This window comes from Carassius carassius, chromosome 39 (assembly GCF_963082965.1).
Source record: "Carassius carassius chromosome 39, fCarCar2.1, whole genome shotgun sequence".
NCBI classification, from domain to species: Eukaryota; Metazoa; Chordata; class Actinopteri; order Cypriniformes; family Cyprinidae; genus Carassius; species Carassius carassius.
Genome location: NC_081793.1, coordinates 18,064,726 through 18,088,117, shown reverse-complemented (window position 1 = coordinate 18,088,117; position 23,392 = coordinate 18,064,726). Strand labels below are relative to the sequence as shown.

Here is a 23,392-nt window from a genome sequence, read left to right as displayed (position 1 = left end):
CCTTGTTCACTGCTGGACTGGGCGTAGCATTGCTATCCTCATTTTGGACCTCCATAGAGCTGTCAACCTCTCCATCGCTGCTCTCTTCTATAGAAGCGTCAAGTGGCTCCAGGATGGTGTTCTGAGCATCTTGCGTTGTTGACAAAAGTTTGCCCGGTAACTGTTGCTGCTCCAACTCCAGTTCTCCCACCAAAGACATTGAATCCTGGCATGGTGTACCAGCCAAAGACTGTTTACACCGATTCCTCTCCGGGACAACATTGGATACAGTACCCCACACTTCTCTAGCAGGAGGAGGATGGTGGCTTTGTGAGCTATGGAGTTGTACTGAAGTTGATAAAGAAGTGTTAGCAGAGGATTCGTTTTGAAGCAACTTGCCAGAACTATTTAATTTATTTAAGTTTTCTTTCTCAGAGCTCTTCTCTGAAAGTACATTTGAAGTGGAAACAGTCCGAGAGGACTGAGAGAGAGTGTTTGAAACAGGGGAGTCAGCAGCTAACATAGCATCCTTCTTTATGGTGGAGGATGCAGCCGTATAAGTTTTAGCAAGGCACTCTGCAGCTTTATTTAATCCATCACTGGGTGATCCAGCCGGGACAGGTGAGTCCTGCTTGGTTGAGATCCTAGCAGACAGGGAAGAAGGTTGTTTAAGGGCAGGGCTGTCAGCCTTCTTTAAGATCAGTAGCTTTGGATCAATCGTGCCACAAGACAATGAAATTAATGACACACCTGGTGTGTTTTCCACCACAACAGATTCTTGCTGTTCTTGCACAGAGTCAAGTGTGACATCCATCACCGTGCATGTTAACCCTGTCAACGTGTTTGCAAGATCAGTCTGACTGGACTCATCATTTTGCTTGACAATTATAGATTCTTCTTTTTGTGTAGAGGCCATGGTAAGTAACTCTTCTGTGGGTTCGAGTGCATCAGTATGAGATGAGGTCTGATTCCCTAGATTACTCTGGGCTTGCAAGTCTTGCATCAATGTTTCCATTGGTTTCTCCTCTTCTTTGTCAGTTAACAGCAGTTTAACATCACTGTGAAGGGCAGCTGATGTAAAGCAGGGCACAGTGCATTCATATACAGCAACAGTTGACTGGGATTCAGGGCACTGCACCAGAGATGCTTCGTCGACCTCCATCTCTGCATGGCCAGACTGCCCATCTATCTCGCTTACAACCAGCCAGGTATCCGCCATTTCTGGCTGCATTAGAATACCTACATCTATCAAATCTTTCACCTCAACAGCATTGAGAGCCTCTGCACTCACTTTCTGCCTATCTTCCACATTCATGATATCTGAAGTATCATTGAGGCATATCTGAATCTGTGACAATTTATGATCAGCTGGAATGGACTCTTGTACATGCTCAACCAAACAGTCAGAAAGATTTGGCTGATCTGACTCTAGGCCATCTAAAGTCAAACAGTTCTCTGTGTGTGTGAGCAGCACACTTCCATCCTGTTGGTGATTTGATGACATGGATATTTCTATTCGATTGCCACTGTCTTTCTGCTTCAAAATCACATCAGAAGAGCCGCAAAGCATGACTTGTGACCTTTCATTCACAATGGGGACCTGTGCACTGTCAGTGCCTGTCCCATGCCCAGACAGCTTTGGTTCATCAACAGAAATGTTGCAAAATACTTTTTTAGCAGCCACATTTAAACACAGATCTCCATCTACAGGGACTTTCTCATTTCCTTGCCCCTCCCTTGCACTAGTCTCTTCACCCAAGTGAAAGATTTTGGGGGTTCCACTTAAACTTACACACTGAGAGTTTAGCTCTTGCACACACTGTGTATTCTCAGGTGGGGTGGGCATGCCAGGTGTTTTTGTCCTTTGTGAAGCCTTTTGTGTTTTACTGCAGACCTCTGGTGGATAACAGCTGCCTTTATCATTTGACATGCTATTTCCACTATTGGGGGTAATGTGCTCCCCTCCTTGTTTTGATGATGTATATCCTGAGCAAAGGAAATTTCCACTATTACCTTGCTCTGTTCCCAAGGTTTGTCTAATTGGACTAACTGCTCCTTCTTTGTCTGTTTTAGCCAGATCTTGTGTGACAACTTTCATAGCTGCCTTAGAGTCAAGTTTACAATCCTGCTTTGCGGAATTTGTCGTACTTTGCTTCTGTGGGATGCCAAACGCAGATGATGCGGCAGTCTGATTTGTCTGAAAAAGGAGAGTTGTTTGGGGCTGCTCCATGTCTCTGTCTGTTGTCTTAACTGCACTTGAGACTGCTGGGATGACTTCTGTTGTTGGGACACAGGGGCTTTCTTCAGGTGTGTGCTTTCCAGACATGTTCTTACAGTCCAATTTGATTGTCTCTGGAGGCAAAGGTCCCTTTTTTGTCTCAGTCGGGGCAGAGACACCCCCTGCATCTCCAGGGTGTTGGCTCCAATCTTGGCAGTGGCCTGTGCTGGATCCTTCCGCCATATTGTTCTCCCTGTATGTGAGACTTGTTTTCTCTGTGTTACACCCGTAAAGCAAATCCTGTTTCGGTGTAATGCTATCTGTCCCGCTCTCAAAAAGTCTGTCTGAGGGAGTCTGACCCTCCAATGTGTCTGTAAGGTTTTGTGTGTCTTCAGCAGTAGCTGACACCAGTCCTCTGTGGGCAGCTGATATCTCCGCTGATTCCTCGGTGACGCTGTTTCTTTGAACGTAAGCGATGGTCTGTTCTTTACATGCAGCCTTTGAGTCTCCTTTCTGCTGCGATCCAGTGGCGACATCAACCGATGATGGTGGTAGAGTGGCAGCTGTGACTGGCTGCAGGGCATGCTGGGGTGGCCCAGCCACATTCTGTGAAGCCACGGAGGTGCCACCCAGCACAGCCGGACAGGTGCACTGCTGCACCGCCTCTTCCCCAGACTGTCCTGCTTTAGAACCGGCACTGCTACACACTAATCCTGGAAGAACAGAAGTGAGATGTGACATGACTAACCCTTTACAAAATGCTTTAATACATGATGCACATGTTTAAATTAACGTATAAACAATAAACATTTTCAGGAAGTATTTAGACATTGAAGCTGATACAACAGCACTCTAAATAGCATCTGAAAGCATTACAGAATTAGACAGACAAGGGAGGAAAATGTAAGGATTTTATGAGTAACATACATTACTATTCCGCAGAAATAGTGTAACTGTAAACCAGCCATGGATTATGATCGGGTGAACATATAACTTAAATGGAATTCATTAAATAAATACCTGTATGTGATGAAGCACCAGTCTCTTCCGTGATTTCCACTTCCAGGATGCTGAGATCAAGGGTTCCACTGCATCAGAGGGTCTAAAGATAAACAATTGGAGTAAATTTCATGCACCTATTTGTAGCATCAAACCTAAAATCCTTAAGCAGCAGCAAGAGCATGATCCGACATATGAGGGGGGAAAACTGCTTTCTTAGAATGCAATGTAACTTAGACGAATAAGCTGCTGCAGGACTGTGATTTCCTCAAAACTCATCTGCTCTAGGTAGTCGGTGGTTTAAATGCAAGAGAAACCAAAATATTCAGAGCAAACATAAGTTAAAAATCGCGTTCCTCGTTGACTCAATCTACAAAAATAAGGACAAATCTTTCGTTTAGCAATTCAGCATATTCATTTCAATGTAGAGCTACTATTAAATCTTCCAAACAGCCGGCTTCTATATTAAAGGAATATATAAAGGAAATATTGTCGTGAGATACTGGAATATTTAATGCACACAACTCTTAAAACACACCTGGTTAACTACATGTTAAAAATAAAAATGCTGTACAGCAGGACAAATAGTCTCATTCAGAAACTTGTAGTTATAACTGTGCGGGGGCTTCACGTTCGGCTAGTCTTTAGCTATGAGTTACCGCTAATTCGGACATTATTCTCCTATGACTGCTTATAAACTTTAAAAGATAGGATGGCGGTTAACGTTTAATACCGAATACGGATAACAAATGGAGCCGGCAGTCCTGTTTGCATGAGGCGGGCGACCACACATGGGCCTTTAGCAGCTAAGCAAAGCTAGCTCACAGACGTTACAATGGAGACGACACGAAAACATTTTCAGTTTTTGTTGTTGGCGTTTAAATGACAGGGAGCTAACGTTACAGTCCTAAACTGGTTGGTGTAATAGTACGTGGGAGAGCGTCTGTTATTATATCATTTTCTGACTCAGACAAACACACTGAGATATACACAAATAACGTTACACACACCGTCTCAAGCTCTCAGGCGCGCGCTCAACACACCGCGAGTGCACACCTCGGCTTCCATAAGAAGTTGTGCAATGATCAAGAACAAACTATTATTCATTATAATCCACATCGAGGGGTTTTAAAGACTTGTCACTAAACATAAACGTATGACTGGTCATTTTCTTTTACAGCCTTTACAGGAGCGACCTCTTGACGTCACCGCGTGGGGTCAATCTACACAAAACTGCCAGTCAACTCGCGAGACCGATTCAGATTCAGTCAGATCTTTTCAAATTGAAAGTCTACGAAACAGTTGCACTTTTAATAAATGGTATATAATAATTGCATTTAAACTTTATTAAACTACAAAACAGATAAATACTTTCAGCATCCGACTGCTTGAAAGTCAGCTTGTCCCACTATGTCACAATTCCTCCCTCCATGACTCCCATGACCTCCTCCCCCTCCCATCACTTCCTCCCCAGCACACCCCCCACCTCCTCTTACCACCGCCATCTTAAGTTCCCACCTACCTGATATTTCCGGGCACTTTTCTTTTACTAAATTCTCGCTGAAGGAGTCGCCATCCGCTTCAAATCGTACTCAATCCGTGTTGAGACCGTTCCAAACTGTCTCTCGGTACCCAGTGAGGTACTGGCAGGTTCGCAGGCTCAAGTTAAAGAACGATCCGAGAGAGACGGTCCGGGATCGCTGAATCTAGCGGTTGCGGGGAGGAGACTTTCGACGCAGCGAAATGGAGGAACGAACGACTGCTGACCAAGTTGCGGAGCCAACAGACATCTCGCGAGACGTGCTTCAGCGCGCGCAGGCTTCGGAGAGAGTTTCTGCAGCACTAGTCTCATCCGTCGCAGGAAAAAATTCGCTTTGTATTTAGATTTTAAGTGTTAATTTCAAACAAAACCATGACGTGTTTGAATGTAACTTTAGAAATATATGCATTTTCTAACTAGTTTTTAAGAGTATCTCACTGTGTAGCTTTCAGCGGTTCGACAAGCTACAACTTACTGATATGACATAGCGATAGCATATTGTTAAACAATTTTAGATTAAAGTTTTGTAAAAAAAAAAAATAATATCTCGATAGATGTTTATGACCTGATATACGATTTTAGATCTCATGGCTTATAGTAGCAATTAAGTATAAAATGTTTTGAGCACATATATTAAGTCAAATAACATGCAAAGTCTAGTTAGTTCACAATTTGGCTCTGAAATTGAGACATGAAAGTAACACACCATTTAAATCTACACAATGAATCAATACACTACCACACATGTAAATAACCAACCATTTTAATAATTAATTCATCTTTGTGGTTCTCTTTTCAAGGGGAGAGGAACATATTTAAAATGTATAAAATTGTTTTGCTCAAATATTTAATCCAGAATGTCCTATATCGCCAGAGTCTTTCTAATCTTGCAGTTTATATGCAAGTACATGATGTGCACTTCTTTTGTTCCGTCCACAAATGCCTCATTTCAGTCTGTTTGGATGATGGTTGTTGGAGACTTTCAATGGCTTAAACTGTGGAAAACATAGAAATAACACGCACACAAGTCTCCCACGTATGAAGGTTTACGGTTCTCTGAACCGTAGAGGCTGGCTTTGATACATCCTCAGTACACAGGCTTTAACAATCAGTATATTGGAGCAATATAACTGTAGTGCTTTGCTGGACAATACTCATCACTGATTCCTTTCAACAAGTGAGTGCATTTGGTAAGACCTGAAACATGACATTATAACATAAACAGTGAATATATTTATTATGGAAGGTAATGTTAACAATAATTATTACAAAAGCAATATCACTATTCTACTATATTCTGGCCCAGCTCTTGTAATGAGTCAGACTAATGAATGGGAGACAGTTCTTTCCCTTTGAATTTTAAAATATTATCCAACAAGATGTACAGTTCATAACTTTTTTTTAAAGAATAAAATAAATCTTAAGATCATTCTGATGTTCATGGAAGTTTTCTGATGGATGACTTGAATATTTAAAGCAGAATGTGGACCATGTGTTCAACCAACAGTGCGGATTAAGACAACGAAAAGTACTTGACTACTCAAGTAGACGTCCGATTTCTCCTCCTTCAAATGCAAAGCTGAAGGCTCTACTGTAGGTTTTCCTTAAGTTCACCAAGACAAAGTTAATAATTTTTGACCCATCACTCTTCAACACAACCTGTCTTCACAATGGTAGTAATGAACAGTCTTTTAACATCCACAGGCCTCTGTAAAGAAAACCCTACATAAAAACCAGGGCACAGCAAAAAGAGTACCTTAATTGTACCAACTTAACCACAGTGGATAAATATCAAACAGCCCTGGGAAGTATCTCTGTTCTCTCCCCAGGTTGTTTCAACACTTCTGTATTGTCACTGAAGCTTAGCTCTTTTGGAGTGTCCTGCAAATTCTTGCTGTTTAAGGAGCAGTTTCTTCAGCACAGCAGTTCCGAAAGCTCCTTGAGCTTTACTTAGTACTATCTGGACTCGCCGTCTTTATGTGTGGTAAAAAGGGCCAAGTCTCCTGCCCCAAGTCTGGGGCCACGGGGTGGAGTAGAAGATCTGTTCACAGATGAAATGAGAGGTGGTGGAGCCCCAACAGACAATGCTCCAACTAGACCTGGTGTCTTTGTTAGAATTCCATTAGGTACATGAGAGTGATGCAGAGGTCCCAGTCTAGAGTAAAGGCCAGGGTGATGTGTTGCTTGTGCAGATGCTCCAGCTGCTTGGAGGTGAGAGTGGGATAGAAGCCCTGCGTGTAGCTGTTCTAGGTGGGCAGCATGAGATGGGCTAGGAAGGTGAGGTGCAGACAGGTGCGGATGTGGATGCATTCCAAAATAACGCGCTCTTTCATAATCTTCCCGCATTATCTGAGCACGTTGTTCCTCGTCAAATGGGTGGGACATCAAACCAAACTCTGGCCTGCCTGCTGAGGATGAAGCTGAGGATGTTGAGGTAGGTACCGGTGGATGGTGCTGGCCAGTTGCCACAGCTGCCTCCAAATAACGCTGTACCTGCTGATGCTGGAAGAGTCTAGACAAGTGTGGATCTGAGCGAAGTGCAAGGTGGGGATCTGACCTCAGAGTCAAAACTTCTCTGCACTGCTGATGTTGAGCGGCCAAATCCCTCCAATGGTCCCAGGGAAAGCTGTGATTGGCTTGGGAATGACCTTGTGGAGGACCATGTGGATGTGGTGGGAAACGATCAGTACCTAATACCAGTCCTGCTGAGCCTCCAGCACCACCAAGATAGGAATCAATAGCCCGTGTACGATCTAAGAGGGACAGATGATGGTGGGAAGGGTGCGGAGTTGGTGGAGGAAGAGGCATGCCAGGTGTAGGTGTCAGTGAGTGGGTTGAGGAGGGGGTTGATGGATGGGGTGGGTGCCGACTATTAGGCCTTTCAAAGTTATGTGAGATTGGCACTGGCTCAGGCTCCTCTTTACGCTCTTCCTTAACCTTGACTTGAGGGAGGAGCAGCCCAGAGGTTAGACCATGTGTAGGCCTCGATACCGGAGTTGTGGTACGATCAGATTTCTTGACTGGAAGTGAACTAGAAGAGGCTGGACCACTACTCTCTCTTTGTGAAGAATGGCTGGATTCTGTGCTGAGGTTGTGTGGTGGCTGTCGATGAAACAGATCCCGAGGAGAGGGGGCTAAGGGGACATTAGAAGGAGAGGTTGTGAGAATAGATGATGTTGAAGATCGAGGTCTGTCTGGTGCTGCGGAGGAAGTTGACACTGGTGCCCTGGATGCAGAATGATGTCTCTTGTCTGACTCCCTTTCTCTTTCACGCTCTCTGCTTTGGCCATCTGATTGAACTCCACCTCCACTCAGTGGGCCCAAGCCATTCATGTGTGAACTGGAGGGGCTGCTTCGGTGCTTGTGAGATGGGACACCAGGTGACATTCGCACTGACAGGCGTCCATACAATAGACTGTCTCTGTGTGAAACAGTATTAAACCAATTAAGTATGTGTCGAAGTTGTAAGATGCAATACGTTAATCCCTTTTGATCTTAAAAGCCCCTTGAAATCTACCTAATGACAACAAACCAGCATTCAACAAAGCGGGGGGAAAAAAATAAATTTGTTATAGTTGTCATACCTGTCCTTTTCATCTTTTATATGAGTTGGTTCTCTTCTTTCCACCTCCTTTCCTCTATCATCTCTTTTCTCTGGTCCTTTTGCCCAGGATGATCCAGAGGGGAAAGAGGCAGGTGTAACATGCAGACGATTCCATGGATCATGGTGGTTACCCAATCCTCCAACTGCACTTGCAGAGGGCTCGGTCTTATGTCCAAAAACATTGGCAACTAAATAAAATGTTTAACATTTGCTTAGTCTTTGGCTGAGAGTAGAATGTGTCTGATAAAACACCACTTTAATTAACCATTTTAATTAAAATGTTTAGGAAATGTTAGAAAACCAACACTTTCACAATAGAGCAGTGATTCTCAACCAGAGGTCTCGGCTAACTTGGGGCCTGAAGATGACTTAAATGATTTAAAGGGGTCATATAATGCGATTTCCAGTTTTCCTTTCTCTTTGGAGTGTTACAAGCTGATTGTGCATTGATAAGATCCCTGAAGTTGCAAAGACTAAAGTCTCAAAACCAAAGAGATATTCTTTATCAAAATTAAGACACGCCACCCCATATGTCTACGTCACAATGTGGAAATATTTGTGTAATGCCGCCCAGATGTTCACACAAAGACAGGCAGCGTGGTTTCAGCAACCGCAGTTAAGTGTTGAAGCAGTTGTGTCAGGGAGATGCTGTGTGTATCTAGGCTAAAGCAAAAGCACTTTATTTGGCCTTCCGAAAGTAGATGCATTAAGGAATCTTTAAGATTACTTACAACAGAACAGCAACGCATTTTATGGATGACCGTTTGGTGAACCTAGGAGAGGAGGTAATAATGACTTTGCTATGACAATCTGGCGCTTCTGAATCAGTTACTTTAAGTACGTTTTGTTAGTAGTTTAAGTATTTGCTACTGACTGTTCAAATGCGGCGTTTTGCACATGGTGTGTGCGGCTTGAACTGATGGTAAAACTAAGAACATTACTAACGGTCTTTACATTTATTTTGAAAGATGTTCGGCCAATCACTATGCGTTGGGTCAGCTGACCAATCAGAGTAGACTGCGCTTGTAGGAAGGAGGGACTTTGTAGAAAACGACACGTTTGAGAGAGGCAGGGCATAGAGGACCAACAATAATGTACAGTATTTGAAAAATAATGTGTTTTTTGAACATTAAAGCATGTCAACATATTCTGTTACACCAAATGCACAAAATAATGAATCATATGACCCCTTTAATACAAAGCAAAACAAAAAAATCTACATAAAGGTTTTGAAAAACAAAGTTTTTTTTCTTTGAGAACCAGGAATCCCACTGGAAAAGCAATGTAAACTGATGGAATCTTATAAGTCCATGGGCACTTTTATAATGAATGTACTTTTTTTCCCCCACGTTATGCCAACTTGTAAATAAACTAAAAATAAAATAAAAATCATTATCAAGAAAACCACAAACCTGTCAAAAAGGCCGAGAACCACTGTGTTAGTCATCCAACTGATTAATTCATATTTTGAAGGAACAAAATAGCATGACAAACCTAATGTGGTGCTGCCTAGGCCTCCAAAGGCACCAGAACTCAGGGGTCCCAAAGAGAAGGTGGATGGACGAACATATGGGTCTGTAACATGAAATCCGGTCATTAGATGTTATTGTCTTACTAAACGCTTAGGAATTATGGTCTATAATGCTAGCAAACGAAGCAAGCCTGAAGAACAGAACTGCACAGAGGAACAAGAGCAGCCATGGGTCACATTGGTTTTTGATGCCCCTACTTTCTCAGAGACAGACTCTTACCCAAATGTGCTGCTGAGGTGAGGAAAGAGGGATGGGTCGTTGATGGAGGCAAGAATGGTGTGGAGGACGGATTGACTCCACCTGAGAAGACATGGGTCAACTCAGACAAAAACTTAAACACCCATAAATGGACTACCATTGAGTGCTGACATTTAGCCAAGTTTGTGCTTTATATCCTCCTTAAGCCTTTCTAATTTAAAGACCTTGTATGGCAGCACAGTAGTGCTGTCAAAGTGTTTTGAACCTGGAAACTTATTTAGGTATAAATAACCCACTTCAATATCTTACAAACAATTGTATCTTAAGAATAAATCACAGGCTTATGTCACCTGGGGAATTCCCTAAATTGGTTGCAGAAATAAGTGTAAAAAGTATAACCCACCAGCGGCTCCAAAGAGGCTTCCTGGTCTTGTAAGATCAGGATTTGGGGCAAGTGGACCACCAAGTGGTCCTAGACCTCCTAGTCCACCAATACCAGGACCAGGGAGTCGAGGCAACAGGTCGTTACGGAAGTCCAGCTTTTGTGGATCAGCATGCATAAGCTGAGGAAGACAGCAACAGAAAGGTGGTCAACAGAACTGACACTACTTTTTATTTAAATACCAGGAAACATTTGAACAATTTTGTAATTTTTGGCTTTTTTCCATTAGAACTAAAAATAAACACAGATGAAGGCAAAAACCTTGACTTTCTCTTGATGCCTTAGAATCATCCAAGCAACACGGACATGCATAGCACACCATTTTCCAGGCTTCTGTAAATAGACAATCCAAGTAAAGTTAGAAGATAATTGTCCACTAGCCATTTAGAGGTCAACAACAAACATAGTACGAGTACAAAACAAAAGATTAAACTTACATTACTGACTTTTGGTGGTGGTCCAAATGGGTCTGTTAGCTGTGGACACAAACACAATACATTATTCATACTTAAGCCTCATCATAAGTTACAATTACGATGTATGATGTAAATGCACATGAAAGGGCATCTTTACCCTTGGAGCTTTAGGTGGAAGGTGGGACGGTACAACTCCTAAACCAGCAGCCATCTCTGGAGCAGGTCCCTGAAGGGCAACAAGCAGTCAATAACATCATTATATTCAAACCCATTTCATGGGCTCAAAAAAAAACAGGAAACAATGTGACAGGATTGGAGCCAAACATTGGCTTTAACCGCATTAAAATGGTAATCCTGACAAATCAGATTGTTATAGAATTACTCTATACTCTAATTATCAACCTTAGAATACCTTGCCCAAAATATGAGCTATAATTTCTTCATGTTTGTGCTATCAAAACACACTGAATATTTGCACCTTTAGCCTGCAGGATACACATTACAGCTAAAACCCAATAAAAAACACTATTCTCTCTTATTACTAACATGGATTAACTTTAAGGCAAATACAACAAACCTACAAGTAAGCTTTACTAACTTCACAGATTGGTCATTTATAACAGAGGATTCATTCATAATCCTTTTAAAGATACAGCTGAAAAATGTCTAATTGAAGAGAGACTGGGAAATGGTCATTAAAAACGGCATGTGTTTATGAACCACAACCACATTATTTAAATCCTGATGTACCTGAAATCAAAGATTAAGATTTTGTTTTACGTTCCAACCAATTTTTTTGTGTGATAGAAATTCTATAAGTATAAAATCATTAATAATGGAACTTACAATATTTATATTTATAATCAGTGTTCATCGGAGTAAGAATATGCATGCTAAACATATATGTAGCAATGACACACTCAAATTGACACTGAAAGAACCAGGCATGCACACTACTGTTAAAAGGTACTGTTTTATAGAATGCAAAAATTACTTCTATAAGGTGTTTGAACACAGTTGTGTGGCTGCAGCGTGTGAAATCAACCAGCGTATACATAATGGTAAAAATCCACTCACTCATTGTTTTATAATCCCAAAAAATCATAAATGGTCTTCTCCACATGATAGTTCCAGACTATGATATCAGAGTCGGGAAAAGTCGAGCCCATTTGTGACCAGTGTTGGGTACCGGACTGGGTACTGACCAAATTGTGTCGGTACTACCCAGTACCAATTCACATTAAATGATTCAGTGCCATATTTCAGTACCTGAGAACGCATATGCTAACTTAATTTGTGATATGAACGTGTGTCTGTGAATATTAAAATGCAAAAAGATGGTTTAAATATGAATCCTGCATGTGCCGCATGCCTCTATGTATGAATGGCGGAAACACGGGTTTGTTTACTACACGAAGGGGAAAATGCTAATTATTAGCCTACTAAAAATTTTTTTACAGGAATTTTCACACAATTTTTCTTTCATGTATTGATTTCAAAAGTAAACATGATTGTTTGCCACAAAATTTAAGGGTTTAATTAGAATTTTATTTAAAATAAATGTTTAATGCCTTCATTTGATTTTCTGAAAAATTAAGACAAGAAATTCTTTACAATTCTTTGTAATTGTTTACAAAAGAAAACGTTTTAAGGGCCCTTGTTCAAAATGTTGAAACTGAGTACCGAAAAAAGGTAGTGGTACCGAATTTCAGGTACTGGTAAAAAAGTGAACGGTACCCTACCCTATTTGTGATGCTCTCTGCCCTATTAGCATATACACAACCCTGAGTGAGAAGCTGCTGTCCACCATAACGTTTCTAGCTGTAGCTGCAGGAGTTACAATGTCAGTGCCAAAGAGTAATTAAAAGTGTTGTGTGTTGGGATGCACCAATGAACATAGGAGTCTCCATATACTGCTGAGGACACAGTGGTTACATTTTCAAAGGAAATGTCCTGGGGGGAAAAAATGGAGAAGGCCTATACTTTGTGCTAATCATTTTACGCCGGACTGCCTCACAAACGAGGGTCCGTTCAGTGCTGGAGCTGAAGTGCTTCTGAAAGAGGGATCGATACCAAAGCTTCATGCGCAAATGTCCAGACTCCAGAGAAACATCACACATCATACATTGTCTCTGCCTGTTCCACTAATGCTGCCTTCACATGCTACCAGAAATGATCATGAATAGGAATGTGATAGTTAAAAATTGCATTTGGAAGCAATGTGAGGTCAGTAACACGGTCACCACAAGTTAAACTGTAACACCAGTGGTAAAGCCTGTGAGCAGGAGCTCTTGAAGCTCTGCACTCTTCTGAAAAGGGAGGCGGGAGTACCAGCTCATTTTCATTTAAAGGGGACACACACAAACAGTGCGTTTTGGCTCATAACCTAAGAGTGGCAATTTCAACAAACTATACAAAATTATCTGTTGGGTGTTTTGTGATAAAACTTCACATACACACACTGGGGACATCAGAGAACAATTTAAAATATTTTATCAATGCATTCTATGACACCTTTAAATGTTTAAATGTCTTATGCTCACCAAGGCAAGGCTGCATTTATTTGATCAAAAGTACAGTAAAAAATAATAATCTTGTGAAACAGTATTTCAATTTAAAACAAACAAGATTTTAAACTAGATTTAAACTAGATTTTAAAATATTTAAAATATCTTCAGACACATTAATCTTCAATGTCACATGATCCTTCGGAAATAACTATATTATGCTGATTTGTTGCTCATGTTGAAAACAATTGTGCGACTTAATATAATTGTGGAAACAGTGATAGATTTTTTCAGGATTCTTTCATGAATAAAAAAGCAGTTCATTTATTTTGTAAAATAATAAATGTTTTTAATTTCCCCTTAAATCAATTTAATCCATTCTTGCTGAAGAAAAATGTTAGTCTTTTTCTTTTGAAAAGTTGCATACATTATTAGGTAAATATGCTGACTACTGTTAAATGTTTGATGAAGTGGTTGCTCTTATGTGGTTAACAGACAGCACATTATTAGCTCCCCATGATCACTAGATATTGTGGTAATATGCAAGCATTCTTCACCTGATTTTAATATTCAAAACATAGACCAAATGACAACTCTTAAATGGCAACTCTTACCCTAGGCTGAAAAGCTCCATGCAATGAACTGAAAGGTGCTGTGGGCGGAAGAACGGGCACTGAGGGTGGGTACTGAGGAAAAAACTTTGCAGGAGAGAACAAAAATGAATAAATCACAAACTAGAATTTGCTATATTGACAGCAAGTTTGAAAACTGCCCAGCAGATTTAAATGAATAAATTCGATACAAGACTTACTGGGTGTCGAAAGAGTCCGTCTATTTTGCCTGGATACTTCTCAAACTGAAATACAACGAGCACAAGAGAAATGTCAAAGCGTGAAATTACATAATCAGCTACTTTCTGAAACTAGCCATCCATGGGCTATAGTAGACTCCTCACCAGTGGTGGTGGTGCAGCTGTAGGATGTAAGAAGTGTTGGTGAGTATGAGTGTGCTGGTGCTGGTGATTGTGCTGATGGAACTGATAGGCAGGGATGGACGTTTGGGCCTGCGAGGATCTGCCAGACGTTCCAGAGCTTGAGCTTGACGCGGATGGTCCTCCAGGTGCAGAGCCAGCATTTGAGATGGTCAGATCCTGGTCTATTAATCAAAGAGAAAGGAAAGAACTTCATCTTTCTGAACAAGAACATACATATTTCACTTCTATGATTTCACTGCCACTAAAGAATGTTGTTAATGCAATAACAGTTGTTAATATCTAATATTTTTTAGCAGCATAACGGTTGGTACGGTTTACCTGTTGAAGCGTGGGGTGACACCTGCAGGAGAGGAGGTGGTGGGGGAAGGTTGGAGGACGATGTGAAGACAGCACCAGGACTGGGTCGAGTGGAGGGTATTATTGTCCCCACACCAACTGGGCCTCGACCTAGGGACACACTTGTAGCAGGCGTAGGTGGTCTGATTGATGAAGATGGAGGCTTGCCTGAGGTACTGCTCCTGCTGGAAAGCCAATGCCACATCACATGTTTAGGGAATACAATGCGACTTTTATATTAATAGACAAACGCTTTCAAATAATGGCATGAAATGTGATACAGATTGCAGCTTCTTCTGAGCAAGAACTGCACATTATAATAGGAAGAGACATGACTGTATGAAAAAAAATCTGCTTGTGTTTATGTGTGAGAGAGTTTCGTCAGAAATAGATTATACCACTATGATAGATTGATTTCAAAATCACCAATTATAATAGTTAATAAAACACAATTTAAGATATTTAGGATGAAAACCGGGAGGCATGTGACTCTCCCATAGATTGCCAAGTTAGTTACACTGTCAAAGTCCAGAAAAGTATGAAAGACGCCGTCAGAATAGTCCATCTGCCATCAGTAGTTCAACCGTAACATTACTGAAGCAATGAGAATACGGTTTGTGAGCAAAGAAAACAAAAATGACGACTTTATTCAACAATTCCTTTGTCAACAGTCTCCTCTGTGTCTCCTTGTGCATCCCTGTGGCGCGACTGACACAGAAGAGCATAGACAGTTTGAGTGATGTGGAGAGACACAGAGTAGACTGTTGACAAAGGAACTGTTGAATAAAGTAGTTATTTTTGTTATATTCGCATACAAAAAGTATTCTTGTCGCTTCATAACGTTACAGTTGAACCACTGATGGCAGATGGACTATTTGATGATGCTTTTCTGGACCTTGACAGTGTAACTTACTTGGCACTCTATGGGACAATCACAAGCCTCCCGGTTTCCAAAAAGTAATTTTTTTTTTTTTTTTGAAAGAAAATTTTTACTATTCCATGTGTAACTGTTCCATGTTACTCGTGGAAGCTGAGTAAAGCCACCAAACAGACTGAAATGAGCAATTTCAGCCAGCTCCATATTTGGGTACATTTTGGGTACAGCTCCATGCATTTGAGACAATATATGAACAGACTATAGGTGAGAGAGATTATTCTCTTCTACTTCAACAGTATGATTGGTTTTAGAAGGCTGAGGGCATTATTGAAGTTAAAATATACAGAAACGCTGTTTCAGTACACTGACCTGTTGTTGCTGCCCATTGAGTAGATTGATTGTGACTTTCCAGGGAAAGGGAGGAAAGGCTTGTGTTTGTGCTGTGGTGGGCTAGCATTATGGCGGTGATGGGGACCGCCATTTCCATTACGATGCTCAGAAAGTGAGTTGGAGACAGAGGCAGTAGAATGGGCTGCAAGGCTAGGCAGAGAGGATGAGGTAGAGATGGACTCAGGGTAAGGCTGCTCCATACTCCTCTCCTGACTCCTCTGCAGGCCAGAGACCCGAGGTGTGACTGACAGAAGGGGTAGTGAGCTATTTGAGGGCAAGAGAGGGCAACCGTTGCCTGCCGCAGCACCTGCAGAGTTAGAATTAACAGCTGTGGAAAAAGAGTGTGCTACAATGTAATGCATGTAATACGCTTTTCCATGCTTTTTTTCAACAAAAATAATCTAACAATCCCATGTAGGAATACACAAAAGCATGAAAAATATGTGTGTCATATAAACACCACCAATATCCAATCCAAATATATAAAACATTAAAATATTATTACTCTCAGGTAATGCACCATCTACAGTGCACAGTATATACATCTGCCAATGGCAGCAGACATTTACCTTCTCGTGTGCAGACAATGAATGCTGGCTCCATATTATCAGAAGCCTAAATAGTGGGAGAAATGTCATTTTTTAAATAAAACACATCACAATATATAAAGCAAACTCAACAATAGTAAACAAAGATTTTTACCTTATCCCCTGATTCACTCTCTGTATCACACTGTGGGTTAAAAATAGTTAATGTTAATAGCCAACATTTGTGTGAAAAAAAAATGTATGAGATAACGGAGAAAACCATTTTCACTTATATTCTGCCGAATAATTAATAATAATTAATCAATCTTTTTTTTGCGCATTGATTTTCACTTGTATGTATCAGAAATTGATTATGGAGACAACTGAGGTTAATGAAATAATTGGCAGCTTTATTGCAAACTACATTTTCATTTTTACCAATAAGGTGAGAACAAGAGCTTAATATACTTGATTGAATTAAATTTATTGAAAAGTGAAGTGTTTAATACAATATGTTTGTTGTCATAATGATGACAGAAGTGCACACAAAATAGTATCGGTTTCGCACTCTGGCCATTTAGCGCACACTTGCATATCACGCCCGAGCCCAACCGGGCCAGGGCCGGCTAAACGAATGGCGCCCGAGCGTGGCACAGAGCGATCGCACTAGTCAAACGACTACATTTTACAGTAATAATCAAATAAAAGCAGCCTCAGTGAACATTAAACAATCCTATTGAACACAAATTCTCAAATAGAAATGTATGTGTATCATATATACAGTATGTGTGTGTTTTGAAAGTTACATTTTTGAACAAGTAAAATACAAAACACAATGAAAAAAAAAACTCACAATGTATCCTGTCTCCATGTGATTCCCAGAAACCTGAAACATACATTTGGAAAAGTCAAACCATGGTGAAAAGAATACAGAGCAGCAAACATGTAATTACAATAAAGCAATAAAAATACTAGGCCTGTGCAAAAAATTTTATGCGATTTTCATGTGAATCTTGTCAGTAAAGGCGCTACTGTGATTAGTAGTATATCTCTAGCACGTGCATTCAGATAAAAGGTTGCTAGGTTTTCACAAGCCCAGTTGCTTCTCAAAACTAGTCCAATCGCATTTCCAGGGTGTTCCCCGATAGAAACTGCAACCCAGGGATAAAATAAAAAAATAAGTTTTTTGGTATGGTTGCCTTGGTAAAATTCGCATTTTAGGGGCTAAATATTGGGGTCGCTTCAACCGACGGACATGAAAAACAACCGCGGAGTTGACAACACTGTTTCAGGTGGAGCGGCATTTACTACACAGAGCCGTAGTTCACTGACAAGCTAAACAAAACCGGCAATGAATCGCCTGCGATTTTGAAATCAATTTTGTGTAGATTGTCTGTGAACTACGGCTCGGTGTAGTAAATTCCAACCAGTGTTGCCAAGTCTGCAGCTGTTTTTAATGTTTCGCAGGTCAAAGAGACCCCAATCCCAAAAACATGATATGTAGCCCCCAAAATGCAAATTTTACCAAGGGAGCCCCGCCAAAAAACATGTATTTTATCACCGTAACGAAATACGATTGTGCTAGTTTTGAGAAGCAATTGGGCAGGTTTTGTTTTGAAAACCTGGCAACCCTGATCTGAACGCAAGTGCTGGATATAAATTACTAATCACAGGAGCGCCTTAACTGATGAGATGCGCATGAAAATCGCATTTGATTTTTTGCACAGCCCTAAAAAAATACAAATATCTATATTTATTTTTCATCTTAGAATATAAAGGTCAGATTAAAGTAATTAGATACAGGCAGATGTATAGGCAAAGATAACTAATAACTGATATTTGGCTATTCTGAGATACTGCATTAGGAGTTAACCATGCACACTTTGATTAACATAAGGGGCAGTTCCTTTTTGCATAATTTCTTACATTTATTAATTGCTGATTTTTGCTGCCTTTAAACTGTATAACCACAAACATGCTCATACATTGGCCAAGAAGCCTCCTGCTCTCTAAACATCTGTACTGTAAAAAACAAACTCTTTTGACTACTGCTAGGAGAGCAAGAAGCATCATCACGTGATGCAAATTTTGTTTAGACTAGTCACTGCATCTAATTTCCTCAACAATACACCTTCTGACACATCATGACTCAGTAGTATTGAAAAAGTACTTTAAAATAAACAACTCAATAATGTCAGACTCTCATCCACACACGACGATTCAAGAAATACTTGCAGTTTTTCATGGGCATTTGCACATACAGGATTTTTGTTATTGTTTATAGACCATAAAGGGTTACGAAACTGCAGCACTAACCTTAGCATCTGACTTTCCCTTCAGTTTTGATTTAATTTTCCTGCACTGCTCCCAACTGTTGGTGTATGTAGCAGGAGGTCCTTCCTCCGGCTCTGACAGAGGCCCTCCATTTTCATCCAGGCCTCTCTTCCTTTTGATTCCTCTACACATGAACAAGCCAGAACGTTGTGGAGGCTTTAGGGAACAGTCCATCTATCAAAGTAACACAGTTAAAACATGTTAAAGTAGCAAAAATATGAGCTCTACGCTGAGACTTTGCTGTTAATTCATTTTGCACTAACTGTGTTTTATAGATATTCAGCATGTCTTAATATGCGAAACAGCACAACTTCATCTCCATACCCTACAGCTACTCTCAATACAGACTAGTTAAAGATGGAGGAACACACAAACCTCCAAGGCCTCCAGGCTTATGAAGCTGGCAATGGCGAATCCATCGATGATGTCCTCCTCGCAAGAAACCGCTTCTCGCTTTCTCCGACGCGGAGGCCGATGTCTGGCCCCGGGGAAGCCGGCTCTGCATTCCCCTCCGCTGGCACGGACCAGCGAGTCTCCTCTGCAGAGGTCCTGGTCCGAGGCCGAGGATGGCGACGAGTGCTCCCCGAGATCCGCTCTCCTCCGCCGCCGCTCTCGGTCACGCTGCGAGCGGGAGCGACGGCTCTGCCTCAAGCCTCCGATTCGACTGGGACCGTCCATGTCAATGTCCGTACAAAGGCACTTAATAAAAACACACCCTGGTCCTGCCTGGGACACTTTACAACTGATACCGAATAAAAACCAACGTCTCCAGGACCAGTGTTGTGGATCTCAGATGAAAGTGTGGTTTAAGGTTTTATAATTTAATCGAGTCCAGGGGAGGCTGTATGGTACGCTGCAGTCTGAGTACAGTCATGTCTGGGCATCTCCGGGCTTGTTTCATCCAATAACGCACCGATAATGAAAGCTTCTAGATATTCCACTTTATTGTCTTTCTGTCAAGACATTGTCACTTTCATCTGAGGAAGAGAAAAGTAAAAACTACCGATCTGTGGCGCAGTCGGGTTGTTAAAGATTCAACATGGCTGGTTAACTAAGAAAATATGCTGATTTTTTGTTGAAAGAGCTGATTTTCTACACACAGAATATAAAAGACAAAAGTGGGAAAATATAACTATTAAGATTAAATGCTATAAAGAAGAAAAGTGTCTAAAATATGCTACCTCCTAAATTAAGGCTGAGTTTTCCTTAGTAAACTTTATTAAAAAGAAGATGATCGGCACAAACAAAGTCCAATTGTGGCACAAAAGCAATCCTTGTAGACTAAATTATTTTACTCAAGTCTTATTTCTGAATCTGAAGCAGATAATTCGGTTAATTAGGCGACGTGTTAAATCGCTCGCTCAGCTGACGATGTTAGCTTTGCTAGTGTTAGTTAGCTAACCTGGTTAGGATCGCGGATTAAAAAACACTCGCTTTTTAACGACCAAATTAGTAACATTTTAGTTTATTATACTATAAATTACATTATGACAATTCCTCGATTGTTATATATTACGAACTTTTCAACGACTATTATATATCCGGTCTAAACAACCAAGCGAGCAAACATTAACCAACGTTACGTGAACCACTTACCACATATCAAACGTCGATTTAAAAGATCAATCATTGGTTTTACAGTTGTCTAGATCGTTATTTCTCTTCTAAAACATCTGTCGATGGGCCCAGAGCTATTTAACAGGAGTCCAATAAAACAAGCTAACCATGTAGCCTGTGGTTCGTTGACACCCCGTCTCTAGCACTTCACATTTAAGAAGGAAATAAATTAAACCAATTACTCAGTTCAGTAACGTTACACGAATACAACCGATGAACGTAACACGACCCGTAACCACTTGTCTATATACGGATTTAAAAACAAAACCCGTCAGATGAATCAAGATACTAGCTCATTAGCTCTCTGTGACGAGCGAAGGAGATAAGGGCACACAGTGGCGATGGGTTTAAATCTCAACTCGAGCACAAAACACATTACATTATTTGTTTTGCTTAAAACGAACCCAATCTGATTTGCTTTATTCACGATCCTCAAAGACACGGGCACGAACAATACGACAAAAATAATTCTACTCAAACCCACCAATCGTGGTGTACAGAGGGCCATTTTCCTCTGACTTCTGCTTTCGTCCGAGCCTCCATTTAAAACGCTAATAATATATAACAGGCCCCTAGGCCTCGGGCTGGAGTTGCACCGTCACGGATGATGAATGCAGCCGTGTCAGCGCAGGCCGGGCTCCTCCTTCCGCGGCCCGCTGTTTGATCCACTGTGTGCGCTCAAGCTGGAGATTTCGGTGCTGTCCGCGATAGAAGTTGCTTTTTTTCTCAAGCGTAAGGTAAAAATGGACTTATGAAAGCTTTCTTTCCGTCACGATCGTCAAAACGAGATAAATTGATTTCTTAGTTTTATCCGGGAAGCTGAGACATACATGAAGCCTGGTTGGATAACCCGTAGCAGTCAAACTGCATTGTGTGCTTCTGTCGGGGTTTCTTCCTCTGTCCATTCACGGAGCGGCAGCCGATACTGAATGCGACGACAGTACTGCCATCTACTGCCACTGATTGGCACGAACGAGTGCCTTGTACCGTACTAACTTCTGTTCAGCTGCCCTAAAGGATCATAATGCACATTTGATCTCAGCATCCAGAAAGTGTTTTTAGTGTTTTTGTAGAAAGTGTTTTTAGTTTTTTGTAATACATTAGTTAATTATGCAAAAGCTATATATAAATACGATTTAAAATGGTATTTTATATATAGCCTGTGCATAATTAACTAATTTCGCTCCCTATTGTATTTGTTTCTGAAAAACAAAAAATACTGGTGAACTTTATTTGAGATTAAAAAAAAAGAAATCCAGCTATCCATAGTTTTTTTTAATAGTTTTATTTAATAAGTATACAGAATATATCAACACTGCATTGTACTATACATTCATACAAAAATATAGAGATGACATATGTTGTATATAGAGGTTATTGGGGATTTGAAAAAATATATAAATTATTATTATTATTATTTAATTAAAATTTTAATTATTATTATTATTATTATTATTTAAACTGGACCTTGTAGGTTACGTATGCAATTTAGTTTTTTGCTTACAACTATAAAGTTTTGCTAACAAAACAAAGATTTTATCAATAATTTTAAAGACATCTACTTATAAGATGAAATAATGTATTTCTTTGTAAGAAGAACAATACCAACCAATACTGTGCTAAATTCCTATTTTGATGAAATACAACAACAATACAGTATTCTAATAAAAAAGTAAATGTGTCATAAATGTCCCCTTTTTATAGAAGAATTGACTGAACATTACAATCAGTTTTAACCAGGGCTTAATTTGTGCCGGAACAAGTCGGATCCGGCACCTCCGAAATCCGATGCGGTACCTCATTTTGGCGGATCCCCCTCCTCCAGGGGTGCCGTTTCCTTATGGCAAACAGAGAATAGCCAGATGTGTGCCGTGAAAAATTATCCAAAACGAATATCTCTATTGTAATTCGTTATTATTATTTTAAATCAGAGGGTTTCACAAATATTTAACCAATGATAAGTATTTAAAAGAGCTTGTCAGTAAAACTTTATAATGCTATTGGATCCTCAAGCTCTCGCGAAACCTCATCACTTCACCTCGCCTTCACTCAGATTGACGCGCCGCACACAGCCTGGAGGAGACAGATCTCCACTTATCCGCAAAGCAAGGGTAAACAAATAACTGTTTGAATAGTACAGCATTTTCTTTACTCAAACATTGTCTGTAAAGGCTACGTGTGTGTGTTTGAAGACCTGGAGAAGTAGGTTTTTTTGCCATCTAGCCAGTAGCCTATACTTTTGTACGTTTTAAATATCCAGTGCATAAGCGCTTTTTCTTTATACCATGAGATTTTGGCCAAGTGTATTAAACAGAAAAAAAACATAAAAATAATAATAATAAGCGCCCATATAGCAACAATAAGTTATATCCTAACCTGTAAAAGGTGATGATAGCATTTAATGCGCTGCACTTGCCTCAGATGCGGACAAAACACAGATCTCCTTATTCGCGGCCAAAGATCTTGTTAACTCCATTTGAGCTTGTATTTTATATAGCCTGATTTTAATTGCCCGTGTCTGATACAACACCAACACTGACGACACAGTGTTGTTTAATTATTGATTTTTCTGCCTTTTCTTCCCCCCCCCCCCCCCCCCCCCGTATTCATGAAACTGTTTTATTTGTCAAAACCCATCAGACATCATATTGTTTGTATTTGGATGTTTAAAAAAAAACAGTTCTGTCAGCTGTCCCGATCGAAATGTGAGTCTATCGCAGTGTGCAGCAGGTCGCTTTAGTAGCCTAGCTACAGACAAGATGCGCTGATGAGAAGCGTGCTCCGAGAGAGTTCATGGATTCAGGCTGGTTTCGAATGATCTGATTTAATTCAATAGTTTGTGTTGATTTATTTTATTATTCAAACCTAAGCTATGTTAAATA

The 23,392-nt window shown here is 40.5% G+C and overlaps 2 protein-coding genes across 6 annotated transcripts in view; both read right to left on the bottom strand.

The window, feature by feature from the left end:
• Nucleotides 1–4,954, bottom strand: part of LOC132121527 (helicase SRCAP-like) — a 28,758-nt gene extending 23,804 nt beyond the window's left edge. For 3 of the 4 annotated variants that reach the window (XM_059531020.1, XM_059531023.1, XM_059531022.1), the window contains exons 1-3: nucleotides 4,719–4,954; nucleotides 3,218–3,299; nucleotides 2–2,910 (exon numbers count right to left, since the gene is read on the bottom strand). In XM_059531020.1, the coding sequence (XP_059387003.1) occupies nucleotides 2–2,440 (2,439 nt within the window). In that variant the 5' untranslated portion in view covers nucleotides 2,441–2,910; nucleotides 3,218–3,299; nucleotides 4,719–4,954. Of the gene's footprint in view, nucleotide 1; nucleotides 2,911–3,217; nucleotides 3,300–4,206; nucleotides 4,606–4,718 lie in introns of those variants that run through there. The other variant, XM_059531021.1, reaches the window with a different exon arrangement.
• A 529-nt stretch (nucleotides 4,955–5,483) lies between these two features.
• On the bottom strand, nucleotides 5,484–21,447 carry LOC132121528 (autism susceptibility gene 2 protein homolog). Of its 2 annotated transcripts, none has more exons than XM_059531025.1 (19): nucleotides 20,995–21,447; nucleotides 19,269–19,870; nucleotides 18,876–19,067; nucleotides 17,413–17,445; nucleotides 16,735–16,764; nucleotides 16,602–16,647; nucleotides 16,012–16,360; nucleotides 14,748–14,950; nucleotides 14,391–14,590; nucleotides 14,247–14,291; nucleotides 14,050–14,133; nucleotides 11,086–11,154; nucleotides 10,950–10,988; nucleotides 10,774–10,845; nucleotides 10,474–10,633; nucleotides 10,092–10,166; nucleotides 9,835–9,915; nucleotides 8,321–8,528; nucleotides 5,484–8,157 (listed from the first exon to the last, which is right to left on the bottom strand). In XM_059531025.1, exons 2-19 carry the CDS (start codon nucleotides 19,569–19,571, stop codon nucleotides 6,693–6,695), a joined length of 3,654 nt encoding a protein of 1,217 aa, XP_059387008.1. In that variant the 5' UTR covers nucleotides 19,572–19,870; nucleotides 20,995–21,447; the 3' UTR covers nucleotides 5,484–6,692. The 2 variants fall into 2 exon arrangements, with proteins under 2 accessions (XP_059387008.1, XP_059387007.1); XM_059531024.1 differs by having other exon boundaries at nucleotides 10,092–10,172; nucleotides 20,995–21,446.
• Nucleotides 21,448–23,392: the final 1,945 nt, after the last annotated feature.